Raw genomic sequence first — 23,879 nt, forward strand, 5'->3', positions numbered from 1 at the left:
TATTCACACAAAACTATCCTGTTATCACGCCACCATGAATGGGTGTCCTATTTATGCTTTTTTTCCAATCTTCTACCATTTGACAGAAACAACTACTAAAAATGTGATAATTTTATTAAACACGTACTTACTTTGGGTTCAAATAAAAGATTGAAGAACAGATGATGTGCAACATTAAAGTTAAAGATACAAAAAGTTGGCTTTTTAAAAAAGAAATTGTTTTTTTGAACTGAATAACTGTGAAAATAACATTGGCAATTATGAAAAAAATTTATTAGGAGTGTTTGGTAACTATTTTTTTCAGTAACTTTTTTTTAAAGTTAACATTCACAACAAAGGCAAACAACCATTTAATTGTTTTTACTAAATAAAATTAAAAAAAATTATTATTTTGTTGCCTAAATCATGCAAGGCCAACACTAATACTAAATTAAATAGTATACTAAAATTTGTTCCCATAAAGGGTATAAACCACAAAAGATAGTTAGTTGGTTAGATCGTGTTGTTAATCTATTTTGCGGCAAAGCAAAGATGAAATATATATATATATATATAAACATCTCAAAGGAAGATCGAAACAAGGCTTTATTATCAATCATATAGGCACCAAGCCTTAAATTCACCAATAGTACAAAGCACTTAAACATACAAGGGAGGTAGCAGATGCTGAGTGTGTGCAAAGTGCATAGACAAATAGTATGGCCTTTTATACTGGGCTTCAATACCTTCAGTGTTTGTGCTATTTTCACTTCACATGTGCTATACATATTTAAATTAAAAAAATCAAGTTACAGTTTAGAAAGAAATAAAGAGACCTGTACCAGTAGAGCGGCCACCAATTATTTTGACAGTGGACAAATGCCTAACTATTCAGTCAAATCATCGCTTCAGATATCAAAATTTGGCTCTATATGTGCATTGGAAACCAAAACTATGAATAGCTGGACTATGAACACTAATATATATATATATATTTATTTAACTGCTGCTATTAAATGTATTTTGTTTTTAATTTTAATTATTTAATATAAATATGTAATGTTAACTTGATGTATCATTCATTTTCTGACTGCTTATCCTCAGAAGGACTGAGGGGGGGGGGGTGCTGGAGCTGATCCCAGGTGACTTCGGGCCAGAGGCGGAGGTACATCCTGAATCGGTGGGGAGACGGTCAACCATTCACACTCACACCAATACCTAGGGGCAATTTAGAGTGTCCAATTAGCCTACAAACCATGTTTTTGGAATGTGGGAGGAAACCAGAGTACCTGGAAAAAAGCCACGCGGGCCCAGGGAGAACACACAAACTCCACATTGGAAGATCGGCCTGGATTCTAACCCGGGACCTCAGAACAGTGAGGCTGACCACTCATTTGCCAGGCCTTGACTTTAGGTATTTAATATTATTATTATGTTCTTAAATATGTATTAAATAAAACAGGGAAGTCCAAACTACTGTACAGAGGGGAACTATGGCTGTTTATTGATGCGCAAGAAATTATGAAGATAATAATTGAATACGGTTTTACCAAGATGCCTTAATCCAGCCTACATTTTATTGCACTTCCTATCTTCAACACTAGAGGGAGCGAGTTACTCAAACTGTTTGTTCATCCTATCTCAAAACCTGACACGTTGAATTCAATTTTTGCGAAATGTGCAGGATTTCAGCTAATTAATAAGAATGGAATTGGGAGAGTTGTCCTTATAAAATGTTTTTGGTCTCTTATTTTTTTTCCAAAACTGTATATTAACCTCGAGCATTACATCAGTATACTATCATAACATTACATAGGTCAGTACCATTCATGGCAAGAAATAAAATTTGGCAACAATTACATTGTATTTTCTTTTGTACAGGATGCTAAACCCCAGCGGGGGGGTTGAACTCAGCAAATGCCACGCGGGTTCGACGCCCTGAGCGCCACGCCGGCCACGGTGCTCCAAGCCCAAGTGGAAAACTTGGCCGGGCATGTTCCGGCTCTGCTAATGTATGAACTGGCAATGCGGTGGAGGCGTTTGGCGCCGAAGGTGTTATAATGTCCTGGCAGGACTTGATCCACCTGCGTGTGCAATGACATTTAGTTTCTCACATAGTGTGTGGATGAGTGGCACTGAAATGATCTTACCTGTTCACTGTCCACCAGGCCTACCAGGCGCTCGCAGCTGCCGATGTAGTCGCTGACGTGGCTGTACGGCAGCCAGTCGATCATGGCACCGTCGTACACCACGTCGCCGCTAAACAGAAGCTTGTTGTCGGCGTCATGGAGACAGATGCTGCCCCGTGAGTGGCCCGGCATGTGAAGCACTGTTAACTGTCTGTCGCCCAGATTGATGACGTCACCTTAAAGGGGGAAGCACAGTATGGAAGATGAATACAGTGGTAACTTGACCTATGACATGCTCGTGGTACAACGAAAATTTTGGTTGAATAATTCGCCCGCGATACGATCAAAATTACGAGATGAGACCAAGCCAGGTGGTCATAACATGAGAGGCTGTTTATCAATGTAGCGCACCGTCTTTTTTTTGCCGCATCTCTTTCGTCTAAACACATATCTACGAGCACTGAACAATTTATTCAGACAACTTTCGACCAGGAAACGCATGTGCGTTGCAAAAAGAGGGCTTTCTGGGTAATAAAGTAAACTTGTGCATACAACACCGCCCAATTTTAGTTATATTAAACACATTTTATCACTATTAAACCACTAGTTATGTGTAACTTTGTTAATAGATGGCAAATTAAAAGAAGTAAAACATTTTTTTTCCAATCCAATATCCTGATTTTGGTGTTTTTTCAGAGGGTTGGAGCAAATTAATTTGTTTTGAATTCAAACGTTCTCAGTCCTGGAACGGATTAAGATGGTATGTCGGACATATTGAGAAATTTTATGTCAATGTTTTAAATGTAGTTGAGAAATAGGGGCAAACACAGGCTGTTTAAGACAATAAGTGACATTGCCAAGGGTTTGACTACTTCTTTTGTAAGTCTTATATTCATTCCTTGCAAGGGATTAAACACTGCTCTGAGTCATGCTTGCATGCATCCAGTAATTACTGACACAGCAGAACCGGTGTGTGCGTTTGATGGACTGCAATTGCAATAAAGAGAAGCACAGTTTAATAGGTGACCTATTTTTTATAAGATCCTTTCAACCATAGCCAAAGTCAATGTTATTTGTTTGGTATTTTTGCCAACAGTAACGAGGCATGTCAACTTCTCAGGTGGTGAACCCTATAATCACACTTAAACATCTAGTAATTGTGTCAATGATGCATTTACAGCAAGAATGCAATCATTTGCCTTGCCAAGTCCATCAAGGGGCATTAAGAGTGAGAACTTCAATATTCCAAAGAGATGCATGGTAGGCTGATTGGACAGTCTAAAATTACCCTTAAGTATGATTGTGAGCATGCATATCTGTTTGTCTCCTCGTGCCCTGCGATTGGCTGACCACCAATTCAGGGTGTCCTCCGCCTCTGGCCCGAAGTCAGGATAAAGGGGTTCAGAAAATGAGATGAGGATAAAGAGATTTAAGTAATATTTGGAGAAAAGTCATACCAAAATGATGTGATTTAAAACATTACATTATTTATTTTTGCATCACTCAAACCGCAACTTTTGGTGACATTAGGTCAGTGTGTAATATTCGATTTTCATTTTAGAGGTTCCGTCGTTAAAACTTTGATGAGAATGACTATTTATAAAGGGGACATAGTATGAAATGAAAAATATTTCCAGATTTTTAAATTGTTTTCAATCCAAAAAGTGATCTAATGCTCTCCCATTTCAGATGGATTAGACATCTATCGCCATCAATGGCAGCCATTGGGTAAAAATGGATGGCTAATCAGCCAATCAAGCGTGGCCAACCGTGACAGAAGGAGCCACCGATCGATCCGGCGTCTTACCTTCCTGCAGGATGTGCGTGGGCTGCACAGCCTTGACTTTATAGTGCCTCGCCCTCCATCCAGGACTAGGAGCCTGGGCGATCTCCCGGTCACTGAGCCAAGTGACCGTCTCGTAGTTGTCCCCGTTGACCAGAGCCTCCACCTCGGCGCTGTGGACGCCCACCTGTTGGAACTGATGCAGGCCGCCCGAATGGTCAAAGTGGGCGTGGGTGGCAATGGCCAACAGCGGGTTCTTCCGCTGCTGGTCCTTGCCCAGCAACCCCATGGCGTCGATGTAGTCCGGCAAGCTCCTCAAGCCCAGTCCCGTGTCGATGACCAGGTCCTGATGGGAGCCGCGTAGCAGCCATATGTTAGCCCGGTTCTGCGACTGGTAGAAGCGTTCCTGGATCCAGTAGAGGCCGTCGCCTAGATTCTTGTGAGCGTACCAGTCTGCCGCGGACATCCCAATTCATGCAGGTTTCACGCGTGGATGAAGCGCTAATCGGGCTGTCAAATCAATTTTGTGGTCGCTTTGGTGGTCGCGCGGACGCTAGCTCGAGGGGAGAGCCGAGAAGCGAGTGTTTCCATTGAGGCTAACGCCGCGGCTACGGACACGCCCTTTGCAGAGAGAGACCGCGGGAATTGGACAAAAGTACGGAAGTAGAAATTACTCACGCCTACAACCATTGGCTGCAAAATCACGCAACGTCACGCATGGCTCGTTAAAGCCAGCTGAGCACATGTGAACGCTGACCGGTGTGGTGTGGTAGCAAACACAACTCTTGTCAAATTAGCGACAAAGTAGTTGTATAAGAACGTAATGTGGACGCTAAAGACAAGATAGCGCTTGACGACAAACGTCGTTGACTTTTGAGGGAGCTTGACAGCTGTTAACACTCTTTTAGTTGTAAGTATGATCACACCGTTATAGACACGTGCATTTTTTGAAGAGCATGACTGACCATGATGACGGCACTCATCAGGTGCAGTGGCGGTTCTGTCAGCATGGCAGGGAAGGGCCGTGGGGTGGCTGCGTTCACCTTCAATATTGAGGCACTGGGCATCGGCAGGGGCAGCATGCCAGAAGCCAGGGTGGGGCCCAGTCCACTCTTTCCTGTAAGTTTCCAGTGCATACATACCAACACTGAATACATTACAAGTACACTCTATCTATCGTGAAATTGGAAATCGGGCCCGATCGTGTTATTTTCAGAAGATCGGAATCAGGTAAACATCATATTTAAAAATGTATTAATTGATTTTTGTAATCAATAATTTTCAGAAGATCTGAATCAGGTAAACGGGTAAACATCACATTTTAAAATGTATGAATTGATTTTTTAAATCTAAATTGACACAAAAATGAGAACTTTTTTTCACAATCCAATCAAAGAGACACCGGGTGACGAGTGGTTCTCAGTGGGATATCTGGTCGGTCCACCTGTGTTGGAGTTTGCATGTTCTTTGTGTGGGTTTTCTCTGGGTACTCTGGTTCCCTCCCACATTCCTAAGACATGCAGTGGTTGATTGGACATTCTAAATTGCCCCTAGGTATGAGTGTGAGTGGGAATGGTTGTCTCCTTGTGCCCTGCGATTGGCTGGCCACCAATTCAGGGTGTTCCCCACCGCTAGCCTGAAGTCAGCTGGGATAAGCTCCAGCACCCTCACCACCCTAGTGAGGATAAAGCGGTTCCAAAAATGAGATGAGTAAATGACACCTTTTAAGAAACAGTAATGAAATGTTGATTTGTTTAAATTGGTGTCCTTTCTATAACATTATTTTTTTGTTGAAAGCTGCTGCTGAGATTGCCAATTGGCTGTGGCAACATCTCAAATGGGATATTAGGAATTTGATTCATTGTCACTAAAATGGCAGTGTTTACCTGTTAAATGTGGTTGTCATTAAGTGTCATTAAGTGCCATTACATGCGAATGACTGCCAATACCCATTTTGAAAAAAATACATTTGTTTCCTGTTTAATCCAAGTTGTTGCTGTGAGGAGTGATAGACATCCCATGTATTTTGACTCGGAAGCATGGCAGAAATTGTTCAATCGCCAGTCAAATTGAATTAGAATAGTTTGGTTTTAAATCCAATTTTCTTCTTTTTTTTTTAGCTACATTAAATTTTCTTTTAACTGATTTTTATTGACATTGGATTGGATTGAATATTCGGGAAATGCTAACCATTCTGCTGCCATGCCATCCATTTGTCTAATTATTTGGAAGAAATTGATACTCCATTCAAAGTAAATTTGCCCAACTTTTTCTTCTGAGGTTACAAATTGGAATAATACAAGGCAAGTACATTAGTCCATTCCTGTTATAGGTGTATAACAAAATACTAAACTTAAACTTGTAATTATATGTATATTTTTACTTTTATAAAATTATCTGCAGGTCAACAATGCATTTGGAAAAATTCTATTGATATACAACACGATGTCTTAACTACTGTTATTGTACCAAATGCATCCTCATTCTTTTCATAGCCCACCGACTTCAAGCCTGTCCCGCTCAAAGTGGGCGAGGATATGGAATACATGCTGGCTCTCAAACAGGAGATGCGGGGAGTAATGCAACGGATGCCACGCAACCTCAAGTTTCAGACCAATAAGAGGGGTGAGAGCTTTTCAAACATGTCGTTAGATAGGGAAGATCCAATAAGAATTGGCTAGACGACAAGAGAGCACTCAACAAGGGAGATATTTTCTATATGATCCTTTTATAAGGGGTAAAAAAGATGGCTTTGTGGAAGAATGTTGTTTGATCTCCTGCCAATATCCCAGACAGGTCGATTTATGGAGTTTTAATATTGGACAATTGACTTATGGAACAAAATGGATTCTTAGCAATGCTGAATTTCTGAGTTCCAAACTCATTCTTTTTTTTTAAATTTGAAACAGATCTGGAGAAATACACAGAGAGATACTTGAAGGAGAAACAAAAAGCTAAAGATGAATGGATACCAGGTTCATTTTTCATTTTTTTTTCTTCAACACACTTTTGCAGGATTACGAGGATGGATAATATTTTTTTGCCTGTTTGTATATTTTAAAGACTGGAACGTCTTTCCCAAAGAATTGATGCCGCAAAATAAAACGGACAAGAAAGCAGGTATGCAGTATTTATAATAAAGGGACGGCAAAGCACAATTTAGTTAGTTGGCTACCATTCATGTCGGTAATGTTATCTATTTTTTCTTTTTAAGAAAATAGTAGCTTGAATTATTTGGCATTTTTATTTACTAATACAATTTTACATCTTTTTTTTAAACTTCTTTTCAGAAGAGCTTAATGTGACCATCATTTTCCAAATAGTTAAAATAATTTTGGTGTAAAGACAAACTAACTCCATGTTCCAGGCCCAAAGAAGAAAAGAGGGAAGATAAGCAGCAAAGCTGCAAAAGAAGTACTGAACAAGTTGGATGTGAGTACAGTAGTCTGGTCTTTTTTTCTGTCATTTGCTTGAATGAAATGTTGCTATTCTTTATGGGATGTTCATGTCGATAAATAAGGAGCTGGAAAAGAAAGGTGACAATGACAAATCAGATGAGGAGAAGCCAAAGAACAAAGAAAATGAGGGTGGTGGTGGTGATGAGGAGGAGGAGATTGAAGAGGAGGAATATGAAGAAGAGGAAGTTGAAGTGAGTTATTTTTAGAACCACCTTTTGTTATATTTTTTGTGTTTGAATCCTGGTTGTGTGTGGTAAGATTTAGGGTGTTTTAAGAGGCAGTTCGATTGCAAAAACCAAGATATATCTGAAATCGAGGGGATAAAAACGGTGTTTTGTCACTTTAGCTTACAGTACACATACAAAGATGCATGAACACATTCAATGTAGGTCAAAGTACTTTATAACATTGTTGACGCCTCTACTCGCAAATTTAATTGTTGCCAGAAGTGCTTTCATAACTTGAAATTTTCCTGAGTAGAGTTTCATTTTACATGTAAATGCCCTCAAGGTTCTCAGTGGACGCAGGTTTTCATTCCAACCGAAGAGAATATAATTTTGCAATCTGGTTTCTTAAAAGCTTAAGAGCAAACCTTCCGTCGAAAAATGTCTAGATGAGTCAATGGTGGCTTTGTGGTAAATTAGTCCCATCAAAGGGTTGAGAAAAGTGAACAAAATGTGCATGAAAGGGTTAATTATAAAAAGAAAAGATGACTGCTTCAATTGATTCCAATACTTTTTAACAAAAAAATAAAATAACAATTAAATTGTGGATATTATACACTGTATTTGGAGCATTATAGAATAAATTGGGCCAACTTTCCTTAAACCAAAGTAAGCGTAAAATGTTAAATATGTCTTGGCAACTACATAATTGGCCCAACCTCCCTTGAACCCAAGTAATTGTAAGATGTTAAATTTGTATTGACAGCTTAAGTATGTCAAATTTCATCTTAAAAGCAATCTGACATTTTCCATGCAAACTGCGTCCTATTGTTTGATTAGTTGCTACCCAACAAACTGCAGATGTGCCAACAATATGTCAAACCTGGAAACTAGATTTTAAATGTTTTCATTTGTAACAGGACAACGACTATATTGACAACTACTTTGACAACGGTGAAGACTTTGCTGCAGGGAGTGATGACAACATGGATGGCGAAGCAACGTATTAAGTCTACCTCAACTTATTACATTTCCTTTAAGATTGTGAATGATCCCTAAAAAATGTGTAAATAAGACACGCCAAAGTGAATGGACGCTGGCAATATTTGAAAATATATTTATTTTACTCTCCAGCCTGTATGCAACATTTACAGCTTCAAAGGCACATTGTCAACAGAGGTGATGTTATAAAAAAATCCTCTATGGAAATTGTGCAATATCTCATTTTCATCATTGAACCATTTTTTATGCAGTACCCAGGCTATCAAAAAGAAAAATATGGAGAAAATGAACTCAAGACTTTTGAATACTAATGGTTTAGACTGGCTCAATTGTCTTGAATTAAATATATTAGATCTATATTAAGTACATTGTGAGCAATCATAATTTTCAAACAAATTTAATTTAAAAAAATTTGACAGGGATAGCCATCCAATCCATTTGGAAAAGCAGTTTAAATGGAATAAATGTCTATCACCATCATAGGCAGCTAATGAACTGAGGAAAAATATTTTTGGTGATTAGTGTTAAATTTGATCCTTATTTTGACAAAAAGACAGGAATAAGAAACTTGTAAATAATTTTAAATTGCTTAAATCTAACTCTTTCTTATGACCAAAATTTAGAACTAAGCCATTTTAATTTTTATTACACCTTTGCACATATTTAAACACAAAAGATGTTGCTTCGCATTAAAGTAGCAGCATGGTTGGGATGAACCACAAGTCCAGGTTCACTGAGTTCGAAATGCATAAATGTGTTCCACTAGAGACTAATCATGTCTTTGCATGTGGTGAACTGTCCACTTTGAGTAGTTGAGGGGCTTCCTGAGGGACCCCTGCAGCGTGGCGTGAGGGGTATGTTCCTACCTGATGGTTTTCTAGTGGAACGTGCTCATGTGCGGCGAGCTCAAGGCTGGGAATATCTACATCTGTACCGTGATGCCCGACTTCACCTTTCATAAGGACTTCATAGTATAGCAGGTAAAAGACGGGCGTGATAATTCCAACCACCAGCATGATGACCACCGCCGTCCACCACCGCATGCCCCAGTCGGCTCCGTAATACGGGTCCTTTTTCTCCGCCGGTTTGTATTCCACTTTTCCCGGCGAGGGTAGCACGGGTTGGGCCGTCAAGGAGGACACAACCTCGTGAAGGTTGCTCCTGGATGGCTCAGAGGATTTGACCAGTTGCTCGATGTCCTTGTCCTTCACCTGAAGGTAGCCTTCCACGCTGTCTGTGGAAGAGGAAGAATCAGTGGACAACTCTGGCGGGTGGAGGTCCGTGGAGCAACTGGGATTCGGGCACCGGGATTCGCCAGGGAAAGCCTGTTTGAGAGGTACGCTGTTGTAAGTTTCAGTCAGCATGCTAAAACGCTTGACGGGGATTTTCACTGAACGCAGAGCGAAGAAGTCCTGCTCTGCCACCAGGCTGTTGGAGCGTTTTAGATCCGTCACCTGAGAACACAGAAAACTGCAATTGAGGCGGACATTTAGGGTCACTCCTATTATAGCTACCTTTTTTTTTTCTTCAGTGCTGAGTCCTATTAGCAAAAGTGGCTTCTGCTTACGAGTTTCAGCGTGGATTTTGACATTTTTAGTGAACTTTAATATATCATATTTTAACGATTATAAGGAGCACTGCATTTTTAGGCACATCCTCAACGAATGACACATTTTATTTATTCTTTATGATACATATAAAGCACACTGGATAATAAGGCACCCTGTCTATATTGGACATGGACCACAGCATTTCCACCCAACAAGTTCTGTGGACCTGTTTTCAAATATCACATTTCATGCTGAGGAAAGGTGAAATAATACAGCATTTCCCTGCAAGGTGTTGCCACAGCGAATCAACCTTTTCCATTTCAACCTGTCCTTTCCATCCTCATCCCCAAAATCAGTCACTTTCATGTCCTCCCTCACTATACTATACCCATGTATATTCTTCTAGCCCTCTTTCCTGACATTTCCACCCTCAACTTACTCTGACTGATATAGTCCCAAACTCTCCTCTACACACATTAAGTGTGTGTAGTTGTGTACAAAAACATGATTATACGCCAGTATTTTTCATTTCATTAAGAAAATACATTCAGCCAAGACTCATAAGTTAAAAGTATTTTTTGTCAATTTGATCATGGGATGGAGCTAAAAAGCTAGTTTTAAATAATAGCCAGACTCCATCCAATGATAAATTCAATGTTATGTGTAAATGTATGCAGTGTGTTAGTTATCAAGGATTAACATTTGCTATGAGGTGTGGATTCAGATGCTAATCGGCAGGGACAGTAATCATGGTTACCGATTAGTGAAACAAAATGACTAAGTCAGATCAAATGCTATTTGGCGACAACAATTTTTTAGAACAGTATATTCTACATGTTAGCGCGTTGGCCTCACAATTCTGGGGTTGTGGGTTCAATCCCAGGTCAGTCCTCAATGTGGAGTTTGCAGGTTCTCCTCCGGGCTTACATTCCAAAAAGATGCATAGTAGGCTGGTTAGACACTCTTAGGTATGAGTGCGAGTATGAATGCTTGCCCATTTCCTCATGCCCTTTAATTGGCTGGCCATCAATTCATGGTGCCTTCAGCCTGGTGCCTGAAATCAGCTGGGATAGGCTCCAGCACCCCCCACCACCCCTGTAAGCAGTTCAGAAAATGAATGAATGAACTTTGTTGCAGCCTTACTGCAAAGGTTCAGCGATGCATCCTCAAAATATTCCAACTCCTTAAAATCAACAGCACAAGGGCAAATAAAAGGAGTAATAGAGCCCATTAAATCATTTATGTATTGATTACGACTATGACATTAACCACTGCAAGGCTAATGAACAGTTTTTGGGTTCAAAGTAGTAACTGTAAAAAAAACAAACAAAGTAAAAGCTGCTAAGTAGTCTACTTAATTTGTTTTATATATAAGTAAGAGTGTCCTTGTCCAGAGAAGAAATGCATTGTGCTGATTAATGCATTCTAGAACATCAGCACACCCATTGAGTCATTATAATTGCGAGATTTTACTCCATTAAAAACTGAAAATTACTTTAGTATTTTGTCACAACAATGGAAGTACTTTGGGAGAAAGTTAAGCAGATTCAACAAACCTGAAAGTCCAGATGTGTTTTATTAAGCTTAGTGAAGTAACACCCCAGGCTACATGATGGACAACCTTCAAGCCAAATGTTAACAGGCAACTTGCAGGCAAGAAAAATTGGGTTAAACTGTCTGTGTTGCATCAGTTGGAACAAAAGCCCAAATTAAAATTCTTTATAGGAGTCTATAACTAGTCGACAGACATCCAACCCATTTGAACTTTGGATGACAGATGAAGACGATTTGACATCTAGTTTTGTTAAAGGCAATCAATGAGTTTTTATCAAATGATTTAAGGTCAATTCATTTGAATTTGTTTTTGAGAATTGCGAACTTCTATTTATGACGGAATTACAATATACTGAAATTAGCGATTATTGTGGTAAACCTTTATTCTGTTAACCAAACACGAGGTAAAATAGGCTTAGAGCTATTGCACAAACAATAGGCATAACCACTCTAACAATTTCAAGAAAGAGCTCTGAAGAAAAACAAAAATAACTCTAAAAAGGAACTGCTAGCGGACATCACTGCCAACTTCCAGGGGTGATAGTGTCACAATCCACTGCTCAAAAAAGACTTCAAAAGAAAAAATAATATAGAAGCCATTCCAAAAAGATGCAAACCACTCATCAGCAAGAATAATCTGAAGGCCGGTAAATAAGTACAAAGATCACCGACAAAAGATTTTGAAACAAAGCGTTACAGATTGAGCAGATCGAGATTAACCTCTACCATAATGATGGAAAAACCAGAATATGGAGAAACAAAGTATCTGTTTATGATCCAAAACATACAAGCGCATAGGAGAAATATGGAGGAAGTAATGTCATGGCTTGGGCTTGCATGGCAGTTTTAGAACAATTATGAGCAGTGATAGCTACTTCTTAGTCTCTAATTATATGCTTGAATTTGGCAACCTTTGGTGGGACAGTACCTGTTTCAGATGCCTCCCTTCACAACTCGGTGCTGACTGACAAATCCACCTACCCGAACTATGTTTTAATTTCCTCTCAACATCTTCCTTGTAAGAAAAGCTTGATGCAATCACTTAGATCAAGGGTGTCAGACTCAGGTTGGTCCGCTTGGCCGCTTTAACGTCAACTTGATTTCACGTGGGCTGGACCATTTTAGATATGTTTAATTATTATTATTTTTTTAAAAAATGGATTAAAAGAACTGGTTTAAAAGCCTTGAATATTCAGTATTTTTATAGATCTAAAACAGGTTTATTTGAGCTTTTTTTAAAATATATTTTTAGATTTTACAAAATGATTTTTGAACTAAAAACAGACAAAATGGATTAAAAAAAATTACAAATATTGATTTGAAAAGGACAGGAAAATTAATTTACATCTATACTCTTCATTTTAATTTGATGCTAAAACAGAAAGTCGCACTCAAGATTTATTTTTCCGGGCCACACAAAATGATGCGGCAAGCCAGATTTAGCCCCCGGGCCGCCACTTTGACACCCGCACTAAAACCTTCATTGGAATCGAGGAAAGTGGGTATCACATAGGGCTGAATGAAATGGAAAAACCTGACATGGCAATTTTTTGGTTGTTTGTTATATAATGCATTATTTTGCAGTCATTTATTTCCTCTTCATCTCAGAATAAAAAGTCAGAAAATACATACGCCAGCATGCATGCTATGCTGTGTATCATGCTAGCACAACAAAAGCAGTGTGTCCTTTTAGACTTTTAAGTGGTCCCTATAGGTGTTAAAATATAGTATATACATATAAGATTGACTACAGAAGTTTCTTTCACCAGGTTTTCTATGTAATGTGGACTTAAGTAAAATTGTCAGGTATGAATTTGAACAACACTTGCGGTAAAGCAGGTAGGGTATGTTCCCATTCCTCCTTCATGACTGAAAAAAAGTGTGCGTGTGAATGTCTCTGTTCTGTAATTACCAAGCGAATTAATAGCAATCAGCCCAGGGTGTATTCTACCTTTCAGCAATAAACTGCACAAACTCAACAATAGAAATTTGATGAATAGAGAGCTTGGTCAGTACATTGCATAAAAGATTACCATGGGAAAATGTCTGATCTGAGATATTGTTGAAAAGAGCTTTTTTGTTGAATTGTGCAATTTCTCGCATATAAGCCGCCCCCTAATTCCCAATTTTCACCTCCATATTCATAATTTTAATGGGGAGTACAAATGTGTTAGTTTAAATGTAAAATCTTAAGAAAAATCATTACAGGTGGTATTTCTGAGATTTACTTTACATAAAATAAGCAACAGAATGACTTCAAACTCATAATATTATGATTTGAATTTTGTTATAGTACAATCTATGATTTCATATTTCGATTTTAACCTCATAATAGCTCGATTTTAATCTCAATATTGAGCTTTTTCTCTGTTAGAATAATGAATGTTTGTCCCAACCCACATTACCGTACAAAGAATAATTTTTGCTTAGATCATAAAACAGTTATGGGTGAAAACTTACTGAACAATGATACTGCAAGGCAATGCTGTTCAGCGTGTCCCCCTCGTGAATGTCTCGGTTCAGGTAGATGATGTCGTCCATCTTCTCCCTGGAGTTGCTCCTCCGAGAGCGCTCCTTGCCACGCGGTCGTAGCTCATATGTCTCCCCGTCCTCCTCGGACAGTTCATTCTCGGAAGCAGTGGCCGAGAACAAGTAAGCGTGACCCCCGTTGGCAGGTTGAACCATGGTGGGCGACTGGAAGCCATAGTTCGGGGGCCGTGCACTCATTTTCACTAGATTAGAGAAATTAAATAGTAACTTATACAGATATGGCAGTAAAAGTGCAGTTTCTGTATAGTAAATTACAAAAATGTGTTGCTATGTGTGAGCTGCACTTGTTTTCTTGTTTCACGGCACATTAGGTTTCCTGTCTCAATGTAACTACTGACATTGACCTAGAAAAGGTGACCTAATTTTAGTTTTACCACATTCAAAACTGTCAACATTTCCAGAATTTGTCGTTTAGACATTGCCGTTGAAAACTTTGAGATGTTATCAAATCCATATTTCCATATTTAAGAGGATTTTTTTATAGTTCTGCAAAATATGAGGAAAATAGGTCAACTTAATTGAATGCTAAATGTATCAGTTTGAACAAATAGAAATGGCCCTAAATTGATTGACCAAATTTACAACAATGAGTCATATTTATATTGCTTTATATTTGAACATAATTACCAAGGGGTTCACTAACTAGAATTGAAGTTTTTTTTATTGAGCAAACTTTTTGTTAATATCATTCTTGCAAATAAGATACATATGAAGAGAAGTGTTAATCGTTTAAAACTAAAAAAAAAAAGGGGTTCACTCAGTGGGTTTGTTCACATCAAAGGCAGCCAATGAGTTAATTAAAAATCCAATACCTTTTTTGTCATTCTGTGATCAATGTTAGAAAAACAGTACAGAAAAAAATTAGACACTATAATTTTAAAATAGATAAAGCAGGGGAGTATAACGTTAATTAGTCCCCATGTTGTATACATTATTGCCCTTATTGTACAGATTACAGATGATTATGTTGGAAGTAGTGTTGCTTTCCACATTTCAGAGTATTTTAGAGCATTATGGCCAAGCATAAAATTAACACGTTAAAGACAAGCTACAAATCACAATCTAATTATTCATATGATAACTTGATATGACTCCTAGGATGTTTGATTATAATGTATTTATGTATCCAACACTTTTCATCTATGAAATTCGAATAACGTTTTTAAAGCTACATGAAATGTAATGGTTTTCCAGTGATTAAATAGTGAAAAAAAATCTTAAAGCTCAAATACTCAGCGACATAAGCAAACTAAAATCCCATCTGTTTATCTCGGGCTAATGCTAACTAGCGTTGTAAGACTGCTTGGTGACCACATTTCAATCGATTACAAATCTAGTTTATAGAGACATATAGCGGAGAGGTTAAAAAAAGAATAAATACATAAATAAAACACGCTTACCTGAAGATGTGAACATAACTACGGGCGGTACTACCGCCCGTCGCTCCTTACCGATTCAAGTCCTCGGAATCTACTAGTTGGCTACTGTTTAGCAAGCGTCGTCGCTCAAGGCCACGTCCGCACACACGTGACGTCACAACGCCGGCTGCCATAGACATATTACTTTTATTTGACTAGATGTCTGAATTATTCTGAGAGCCAATTGTGTGGAGCGTGTGTCTTTTGACGGAGGAGGAGCGTGTAATTTAAATAGGTATAAATTGCTCAATTTCAAAATGATTTTCAAATGGTTTAGATGAGATGTGTATTTTGTTTCTCACAACATACAACGTAGATCACAGGCACGATTATTCGTTTTTTATCTGTCTTCAAACCTATCGAGAATTCAACAAGAGTATTTAATGGAAAAAATCCCCTATTAACGCAAACTGGTCATAAACTACTTGCGCCGCCGATTCCCGGATACTTGAATTGAAGTGAATGCTTTTATTGCCATTATAAGTATAATGAGATTTAAAGCTTCACCAAAAAGTGCACAAATAATAACAACAAACAAACATACAATAGTCAATAAGTAATATAACAATTAATAATAAGTACAAGAAGGGAATTTATATTCAAATGAAAATAAAACATTCAATATTAGTCAACGTTTTAATTTGTTTATTGCGCCAGTTCTACATGTATTTAAAACCAAAAGACACAATGTATTCACTCAACATTTGCACAAATAAAATAAAGAATGTTCATTATTTTAAAATGTTTCTTGTCGAGAATTATTTCCAGTATATTTTTACCTGATAAGTAATGCGGTTTTCATTGGGTGGACAAGCGTTTCCGTAGTGTAGTGGTTATCACGTTCGCCTCACACGCGAAAGGTCCCCGGTTCGAAACCGGGCGGAAACATATCGCATTTTTGCTGTTGTACGGAGCTGTGCATGATGACAATAAATGCTTTTGATTTGATTGACCTCAGAACAAAAAAGTACAGAAATTATGCTATTTTAGAGATATAACGACATAACTCTTTCTGAAAATAAAAAAAAAATATATTGTTCAACGACAAATTTGACACCTTTCAACTGTTATAATGTCACTTTTCCGGATGTCATTTAGCCTAATAACGAGTTACGTATATAATATACTACATACCCTTTGACCACAACAGCAATACACAATTATCCCGCACGGTGGCGCCACAAGACACTTTAAAACGAACAAACGTGACCAGACGAATCCTTAGTGGGGGGATTAAATTTAACATCGAGTCTCATTAGCTTCAAGCACCTCGAAACAAACCGGACGCGCGCGTGGATCAAATCGCTAATCTTTGGACCGGCTCGGCGTGCGCGCTCCCGTGTGTTTGTGTGCGCTACATCTTCCGTCACATGGCTGCAACTCACCGGTGGAGACAGATAGGAGAAGTCCTCACGATTTAAATGGCATTCCCTCTCCATCTCACATTATTAGTACTTGAAATCCAAGCACGCCCCCCCCAAAGGGGATAGCCGATTTATCACACCATCAAGGGGGTTGTCGAAGGGTAATTTACCCATGTTTTCCTCAACCTGAAGGTCGTTTTACAAGAATTCGACATGGACTTGGAGTGGTCAGGTAAGTTGTTGTGTGTTACATTTTTAAAAAAAGTTGATTTATTAAGTTTAAAATACGTATTTTGCTTCACAAAGTTTGGGATGCACAATGTGTCATGTTTAAAATTCTTATAGTAGTGGTTATGTTTCACTTCTTGCTTACTACGAACTCAGTTTACATGAATTGGACGTCTATCCCCGTCAATGGCATTGTAAGATGTCCATTCAATAGTAGCCCAACTGTCTAAATTGAACGTCTACTGTTGTGGTGGTCTTAAACGTGACATGGTGCTAATTTTCTTTCACCCCCTGCTTCTTCCCCAAAGAGTCTAAATATTGATTAAACGCAATCATTAAATGAATGGCTGTCGAGTCCATTGACGACAGAGACAAAACGCTTCCATGGTTACATGCAGGATCTCCAGTGTGACTGCTACTCTTTGTGTGGGCTCTCCCCCTCGCCCACTGAAATCAAACAGGGGATCCGCACACAATTGTAGACCGGGAAGGGAGGACCCTCTTGTTAAAAAAAAGTCCCCCAATTTATAGTAGAGTTTCCCGGGCTTTAAGTCTTCTAAGCGAGCGCACTTGAGAAATGAAGCCAATACGGGTGGATTTCGTCGCAACGCTTGATATTTTCCAATTCCTAAGTAATCTGTCCAGTTTATTTGTATAATTGCTTTGATATGATGTCATCTTTTCTTGTAAATCTCTTTTGTTGCCTGGGTTTAATCCGCCGTCTCCCACCAGTATAAGAAGGGAGGGAGCAGCAGTTCTGTATCTATTCAGCACTTACACCTGCTCCTCACCAACTGTCTTGCAATTGTTTTACCAAAAAGCCTCACTGGGTCTTGTTTAAAACCTGTGCACATTGATTAATATTGTCCATTTTGTCCACATACAACCCCTGAGATCTTTTTTACTCTTCTCTCTTTGTCTGTTGATGTTTATGTGGTCGCCCCAGTGGCCCGTGTGAGGGCCCGAATGTGATTCACGGGGAGGAAACTGTTTTAGTGCCTGCTTCGCCCTCTTTCTGTCTCGGCCTCCTAATGGCAATGAGGAACAAAAGGGGGTCGCTCCTGTAAGCGGGGGCTACTCATTGATGCAAAGTGTTGCACACATAGGAGACAGGCTGAGATGGATGATTGCTGCCTATGTGAGAGAATGTGTGTGTATTGAGGAAAATAAACATGACCATAACTGTATTTTTTGACTAGGTGTCTTTGTTTTTCCAAACTTTCTTAGTCATGATGAATAGTTTCGATAAGTTAACAAGAAAAAATCTATTTTTCGAGACTTATTTCATTACATGCAATTGACAACGATGGATATTTGAACTAAGAGATGAGATTTGCATTGCAGCTAATGGTCATATATTCATTCATTTTCTGAACCACTTATTCTCACATGGGTCACGGGTGGTGGTGAAGCCTATCCCAGCTAACTACGGGGCAGCCGAAATTGGTGTCCAGCCAATCACAGGGCACAATGAGACAGACAACTATTTGTGTACTTAGGGGCAATTTAGAGTCTTCAACCAGCCTATTCTGCACGTGCTTGCAATGTGGGAAGACAGTGAGGAACCAACCTGGGATTGAACCCACGACACTAGAACTGTGAGGGCGACATGCTAACAACTCATTCAACGGGCTGCCTAGCGATTGGTCAGTAACAGTGAATATTCTTTGATTTCTGTAGTGATAGTGTAGTCCATAAAAGAAAACCAATTACACTCATCAACAACAAAAATTAAAATAACTGTAAAAAATGAATCATTGTTGGATTGAGTGAAATTGACATTGCTCTTGTTGTACCCGTGATTTTTCACGGGGTGGTGGTATTTCGCCTTTAAAAGACGGGTGAAATAATCAGACAGGTCCTTTGTTGTATTTCAAACCAACTTTAGTTATATCAAAGCAATTCACACAAAACATAATATACAATAACACTCAAATATATACATAGTAACATATTAACAACCCGTTATAATCCAAAGCAATGTACTTGCTGCATAAACGATTATAACTTATGAGTATTGTAACTTGTTACCTTTTGTTCCGGCCGTCATATACTGCACACATTCACGCACACACATAAAAAAAAAGTAAACAACCAGCGGCCGAAGGTAGCTCGCTTTAAACAATACCCGAGACTCGCACATTTACTCGCACACATGAAAAAGTAAATAACCAGCGGCCGAAGGTAGCTTGCTGTAAACAATACCCGAGACTCGCACATTTACGCGCACACATAAAAAAAGTAAACAAGCATCACTAAGCATTACGTTCTTTCTCACATGCTACTATTGCCTCTTGCACATCTCACACTCAATCGTTATTCAAAACAAAGCAACATACCTTTAAAAGACGGGTGAAATAATCAGACAGGTCCTTTGTTGTATTTCAAACCAACTTAGAGAAATGTCTGAATAGCCTGTTATTATACTATACCAAGGTCTATGACCATTGGTTAATCACTGTGTGACTTGCGCGTGCCCATTACGTCATCGCCGTGTGTTTAACGCATGCTAAGCGGCATGAGTCCCTTTTTAACTTAACACCTGCACTCATGTATAACATCAACTACTTCACCCTGTCACACTCTTAACAACCCTGGAAATGTTGAGTGAATAAAAATATATAATGTATACACGTAATAAGGCTTTCAATCGAATTTAACTATTCAATCATTAATTTTTAGTGGTCCAGTAGAAAATCAGTTTTATGTTTGTCGGCAAACATTACGGTTAAGGTAACGTGAAAATAAGTAATAGTGTTTAGAGTCAAGTGCGTCACTCTAACGCAGCTCAAAATGTTACTTTAGTGTTTCGGATTGAATGTGAATGGAGACCACTAGGGCTAGAAATCCTGTAAAGTTTTTTTTTTTATTTGCCTGGCGCAGCTGACACATTATAAATCAAAATCATAGTTAAGTCCCGTATAATGGCAATGTTGAATGCCATGTTTCCGTACATCCTATAATTGTGAATTGCTGCCTGATGGAAGACATGTTTCAGTGGTTGCTGACCTTGGAGTAGCAGGACATGGAAGTGGTGGACCAACAAGGATAGCCAACAATCCTGAGGTTTCTTTGTCGAGTTGTTTTTTGAGATACATTGAGTTGCCCATTTTATTTGGCCACGTAATTTCCTCCAAAATGATGGAAGTGTAATAAATAGTGTGTTCTTAGTGTATCACTGCAGGGGGGTTGCACTTGTAGCAGCTTCTTTTTCCCTTTTTGATGTCCTTTATTGTTGTGTATTTAGTCTTGGCAGAGACACAGCGCTTGTATTTGTCTCAAATAGATGCATTAGGTTCACTTTTTTAATGTTTGGGTTTTACTCATAGTATAGCCCGCCGTGATGAATAAACCTCCAGCAAATTGGTTTATAATTCATAACTATTTTGATAGTCGACTTATCATTTAAAGCAAGGGTGTCAGACTTGCAGTTGATTATTTGTACTTAATCAAACTAAGATATTTTTAAACATTTGGAGTTGGCAATTGCTGTTTGTTTCCAAAGCATCTTGAATTGGCATTGATTTTGTGAAAATTTGACTTCATGCTTTTTTGTTTTTGCAAAATGTTTGGACTATAAATTTCATCTGATACATATCGGGCACAATAGCTATTACTTTGGAATAAATATACAATTACAGAGTTTTAAAATTCCAACTTGGTGTTTTTGGTTCCAATGAGTATTTCCAGTTAAAATCTGAAGACCAGAGTTATTTAGTGTAACAACAAACAACATTTATACGTCAGCCAATGAGCCGACTCATCGCAAAAATGATCGAAATAATTACATTTAGCACGTCCCACTGGATGAGATAGTGCATGAGCCCCACAATTCTGAGTTTAATGGTTTGATCCCTGATTCGGAGAGGCCTTTATGGAATTTTACACGTTCCCCGGGTTTCTGTGGGTTTTCTCTGGGTACTGCGATTTCCTCCCACATCACAAAAACATCCAGGGAAACCTTAAAATTTCTTATAGGTATGACTATGCGCGTGAATGCTTGTCTGTCTCCTTGTGTGCTACAATTGGCTAGGCACTGATTCAGGGTGTCCCCGCCTGGTGCCCAAAGTTAGCTGGGATAGGCTCCAGCACCCCATGCAACGCTAGTGACGTTAAGCGGTTCAGAAAATAAATACTTGAATTAAATAAAAATAAATAAAAAACGTGCTGGCTCTTATTCCTAATAGGATTTTGATTTTGGGGTCATTTTGCTATCAATATATCAAACCAATGACAATTTCAGATTAAACAGACCTTTGAAAGCCACAAGCATTTGTGCTGCCATCTTGCACTTTGGAGTCTTTTAAAGGGTCGCCTCGACACCCAAAATACTGTGAATGTGTGTACTTCTGCGCCTTTAATTACAACAGAGGGGAAAAGGACACGCTGAATAATACGCTTTGGATTTTTCTGGAGTGGAGCGCTGCTTGCCAAACGTTGTAGAAACAAAAGAAAAGAGAACTGTGCCCATGTCAGTAACGCGCGCAAAACCTCAAAAGTACCATGCGAGAACAAAAGTTTGCTCCTTTAAATTCAGTGGAACGTGAAGACCGGCTTCTCCCCAATAAAAACACAGCCTCTGTCCCTGGCTTTTGAAAGGCAATTAGCATTTCATCCAGGCCCAAGCGGTTACGTACATGCAATGAAGTAATATGCGTTCCTATTCGGCCCATTGGTCTGCGAGGTTGTGGTGAGCACAACGTTGATTAATCCCCTCAAAGTGTCTTTCTGTCTGGTTCCATCACTTTTTGTCACACAAAATAATCAGCCCGGAAAATGTTTTTTACCTTTTCAGACCAAGCAGCCACTATTAGCTTAATTGATTCACTGCCAGTCCAAGTGACAAAGTTTAAGTTGTGTTGGTGAGTAAAAGAGCGGGATCTATTTTGAAAACACCCGTTGACGACAATAGACGTCCAATTCATTTTAACTGGAAAAGGCTAGAAGCAATAAAATGCTTGTTTCGAAACCTTCTCAGTTAAAATGGATTGAACATCTTTTGCTGTTAATAGTAATTAAGGTATGTGAGTTCTCATCTCGTCTCATTTTCTGAACTGCTATATCCTCATTATGGGGGTTCTGGAGCCTATCTCAGCTGACTCCGGGCCAGAGACGGGGGACACCTTGAATTGGTGTGCTGCCAATCGCAGGGCAAAAGGAGACAAACAACCATTCACGCTCTCACCCATACGTAGGAGAAATTTAGAGTGTCCAATCAGCCTACCATGCATGTCTTTGCAATGTGGGAGGAAATCAGATTACCCGGAGGAAACCCACACAGAGGAACAAACTCCACACAGGTGAACCGACCTGGACTTGAACCCAGAGCTGTGAGGCCGACACACTAACCACTTGTGCTGCAATATATGTATATATGTATATATGTATATGTATATATATATATATATATATATATATATATATATATATATATATATATATATATATATATATATATATATATATATATATATATATATATATATATATATATATATATATATATATATATATATATATATATATATACATATACATATACATATACATATATATATATATATATATATATATATATTTAGTTATTAATTTATTTATATATATTAGGGCCACAATCAGATGTAAAATGGGGGAGGAAAAAAAACTATTTTCATACTTTTCATACATTGCTTGTTTCCTAAGTAGGGGAAACGCATTCCAGCTTTTTTTGGAGGTATGCAAGGAATGGACTAAACCTCAGAAAAACTGTTTTCGTTTTCACAGTAAAATGCACATTTGATTGACAGACTCTCACCCCCTGAAGAAAAAAAAGAACGGTGGGAAGTATCTTGTGACAATAGGCTGAGGGGTGACCTCATACGTTTTTGTTCTTTTAAGAGGGGATTCAATTCAAACTTTTCTATGTTGGAATGGAAGAATTTCACTGCAATTCATCACCTTATTTCCTCCCATACCGCTACTCTTTGTTGCTGGTCTAATGGCAGGGTGTTCGATTTTGCCCCTAAAAATAAACACTACTCTGTTTTGGGATATAGCTCTCTAAAATAAGTTTAAATGCAAAACTTTGGTGCATTTCACAATGTATGTTTTAGATGTTCTCAATTATTATGTTTCGTTATTTCGTCCCTGAGTGCACTGACTGATCTAAAAATAGCAGAACCAAAGACTTCATGCAAAGTGCAATTATGGGCTAGTGAGTTGACCTGGAATGCTAGCTGTGGCTACGCAGTCTGTGGGTGGTTTCTGAGGCTCGACACTTACTAAGGTGGAGGCACCGCGGCTCATCACAAGGCGTCAATAAACAACAATGACTTCATTAATAAGTGCTGTATTCAAAATCAACAGGAAGTGACTGCAAAAGATCACAGAATCTACAAGAAATCTTGAAATACCCCCAAATATATAGAAATGATGAAAAATCAGAAGGAATTGATCTGTGGGTGTTGACCTGACGAACAAAGCTTCCTCACGTAATTTCTACAGAAAACGAATTTTTACCTCACTGCTCAGGAGAAACCTGTTTTTTTTCTGCAAATTTTTGTTCAAAATAATTCAAGAACAAATAAATGGCTTAAATATGTTTGTAATATGACACAAAAGAGTCTAAATTTGGGTGTAACAAGATCAGTGGTAAAAAAGGTCAGAATATGCTTCAGTGTTTCTCCTTAGGCAGGTTTGATATATTAGGGTGCTCCTCATG

At 38.6% G+C, this 23,879-nt stretch overlaps 4 protein-coding genes and 1 non-coding gene across 6 annotated transcripts in view; 3 read left to right on the forward strand and 2 right to left on the reverse strand.

Moving 5' to 3' along the window:
- Positions 1–557: 557 nt before the first annotated feature.
- Positions 558–4,533, reverse strand: mblac2 (metallo-beta-lactamase domain containing 2). The gene is made up of 3 exons (XM_077715296.1): positions 3,916–4,533; positions 2,130–2,344; positions 558–2,063 (listed from the first exon to the last, which is right to left on the reverse strand). The coding sequence occupies exons 1-3, from the start codon at positions 4,355–4,357 to the stop codon at positions 1,890–1,892; spliced, it is 831 nt and encodes a 276-aa protein (XP_077571422.1). The 5' UTR covers positions 4,358–4,533; the 3' UTR covers positions 558–1,889.
- On the forward strand, positions 4,391–8,732 carry polr3g (polymerase (RNA) III (DNA directed) polypeptide G). Of its 2 annotated transcripts, XM_077715297.1 has the most exons (8): positions 4,410–4,801; positions 4,878–5,010; positions 6,387–6,516; positions 6,801–6,866; positions 6,955–7,011; positions 7,259–7,323; positions 7,412–7,540; positions 8,434–8,732. In XM_077715297.1, the coding sequence occupies exons 2-8, from the start codon at positions 4,900–4,902 to the stop codon at positions 8,521–8,523; spliced, it is 648 nt and encodes a 215-aa protein (XP_077571423.1). In that variant the 5' UTR covers positions 4,410–4,801; positions 4,878–4,899; the 3' UTR covers positions 8,524–8,732. The 2 variants fall into 2 exon arrangements, with proteins under 2 accessions (XP_077571424.1, XP_077571423.1); XM_077715298.1 differs by lacking the exon at positions 6,801–6,866 and having other exon boundaries at positions 4,391–4,801; positions 6,907–7,011.
- lysmd3 (LysM, putative peptidoglycan-binding, domain containing 3) lies at positions 8,615–15,726 on the reverse strand. The gene is made up of 3 exons (XM_077715295.1): positions 15,570–15,726; positions 14,080–14,351; positions 8,615–9,969 (listed from the first exon to the last, which is right to left on the reverse strand). The coding sequence occupies exons 1-3, from the start codon at positions 15,583–15,585 to the stop codon at positions 9,289–9,291; spliced, it is 969 nt and encodes a 322-aa protein (XP_077571421.1). The 5' UTR covers positions 15,586–15,726; the 3' UTR covers positions 8,615–9,288.
- Positions 15,727–16,402: 676 nt separating this feature from the next.
- On the forward strand, positions 16,403–16,475 carry trnav-cac (transfer RNA valine (anticodon CAC)). The gene has a single exon. It is a non-coding gene; the product is annotated as a tRNA-Val (tRNA).
- A 438-nt stretch (positions 16,476–16,913) lies between these two features.
- adgrv1 (adhesion G protein-coupled receptor V1) overlaps positions 16,914–23,879 on the forward strand; it is a 96,929-nt gene continuing 89,963 nt past the window's right edge. The window contains exon 1 of the mRNA XM_077714886.1: positions 16,914–17,183. Within this exon, the coding sequence (XP_077571012.1) occupies positions 17,165–17,183 (19 nt within the window). The 5' untranslated portion in view covers positions 16,914–17,164. The remainder of the gene's footprint in view (positions 17,184–23,879) is intronic.

The sequence above is a fragment of the Stigmatopora nigra genome, chromosome 4, assembly GCF_051989575.1.
Source record: "Stigmatopora nigra isolate UIUO_SnigA chromosome 4, RoL_Snig_1.1, whole genome shotgun sequence".
Classification (NCBI taxonomy): Eukaryota; Metazoa; Chordata; class Actinopteri; order Syngnathiformes; family Syngnathidae; genus Stigmatopora; species Stigmatopora nigra.

Coding starts and splice junctions, on each gene's coding strand:
- lysmd3 (XM_077715295.1), bottom strand. Junction 9,970..14,079: donor CCTTGCAGTATCATTGTTCA/GTAAGTTTTCAC, acceptor CTGTGTTCTCAG/GTGACGGATCTAAAACGCTC.
- mblac2 (XM_077715296.1), bottom strand. CDS start 4,357: ATGTCCGCGGCAGACTGGTACGCTCACAAGAATCTAGGCGACGGCCTC. Junction 2,345..3,915: donor CACGCACATCCTGCAGGAAG/GTAAGACGCCGG, acceptor TCCCCCTTTAAG/GTGACGTCATCAATCTGGGC. Junction 2,064..2,129: donor GCCTGGTGGACAGTGAACAG/GTAAGATCATTT, acceptor TTGCACACGCAG/GTGGATCAAGTCCTGCCAGG.
- polr3g (XM_077715297.1), top strand. CDS start 4,900: ATGGCAGGGAAGGGCCGTGGGGTGGCTGCGTTCACCTTCAATATTGAG. Junction 6,867..6,954: donor TAAAGATGAATGGATACCAG/GTTCATTTTTCA, acceptor TATATTTTAAAG/ACTGGAACGTCTTTCCCAAA. Junction 7,324..7,411: donor AAGTACTGAACAAGTTGGAT/GTGAGTACAGTA, acceptor TCGATAAATAAG/GAGCTGGAAAAGAAAGGTGA.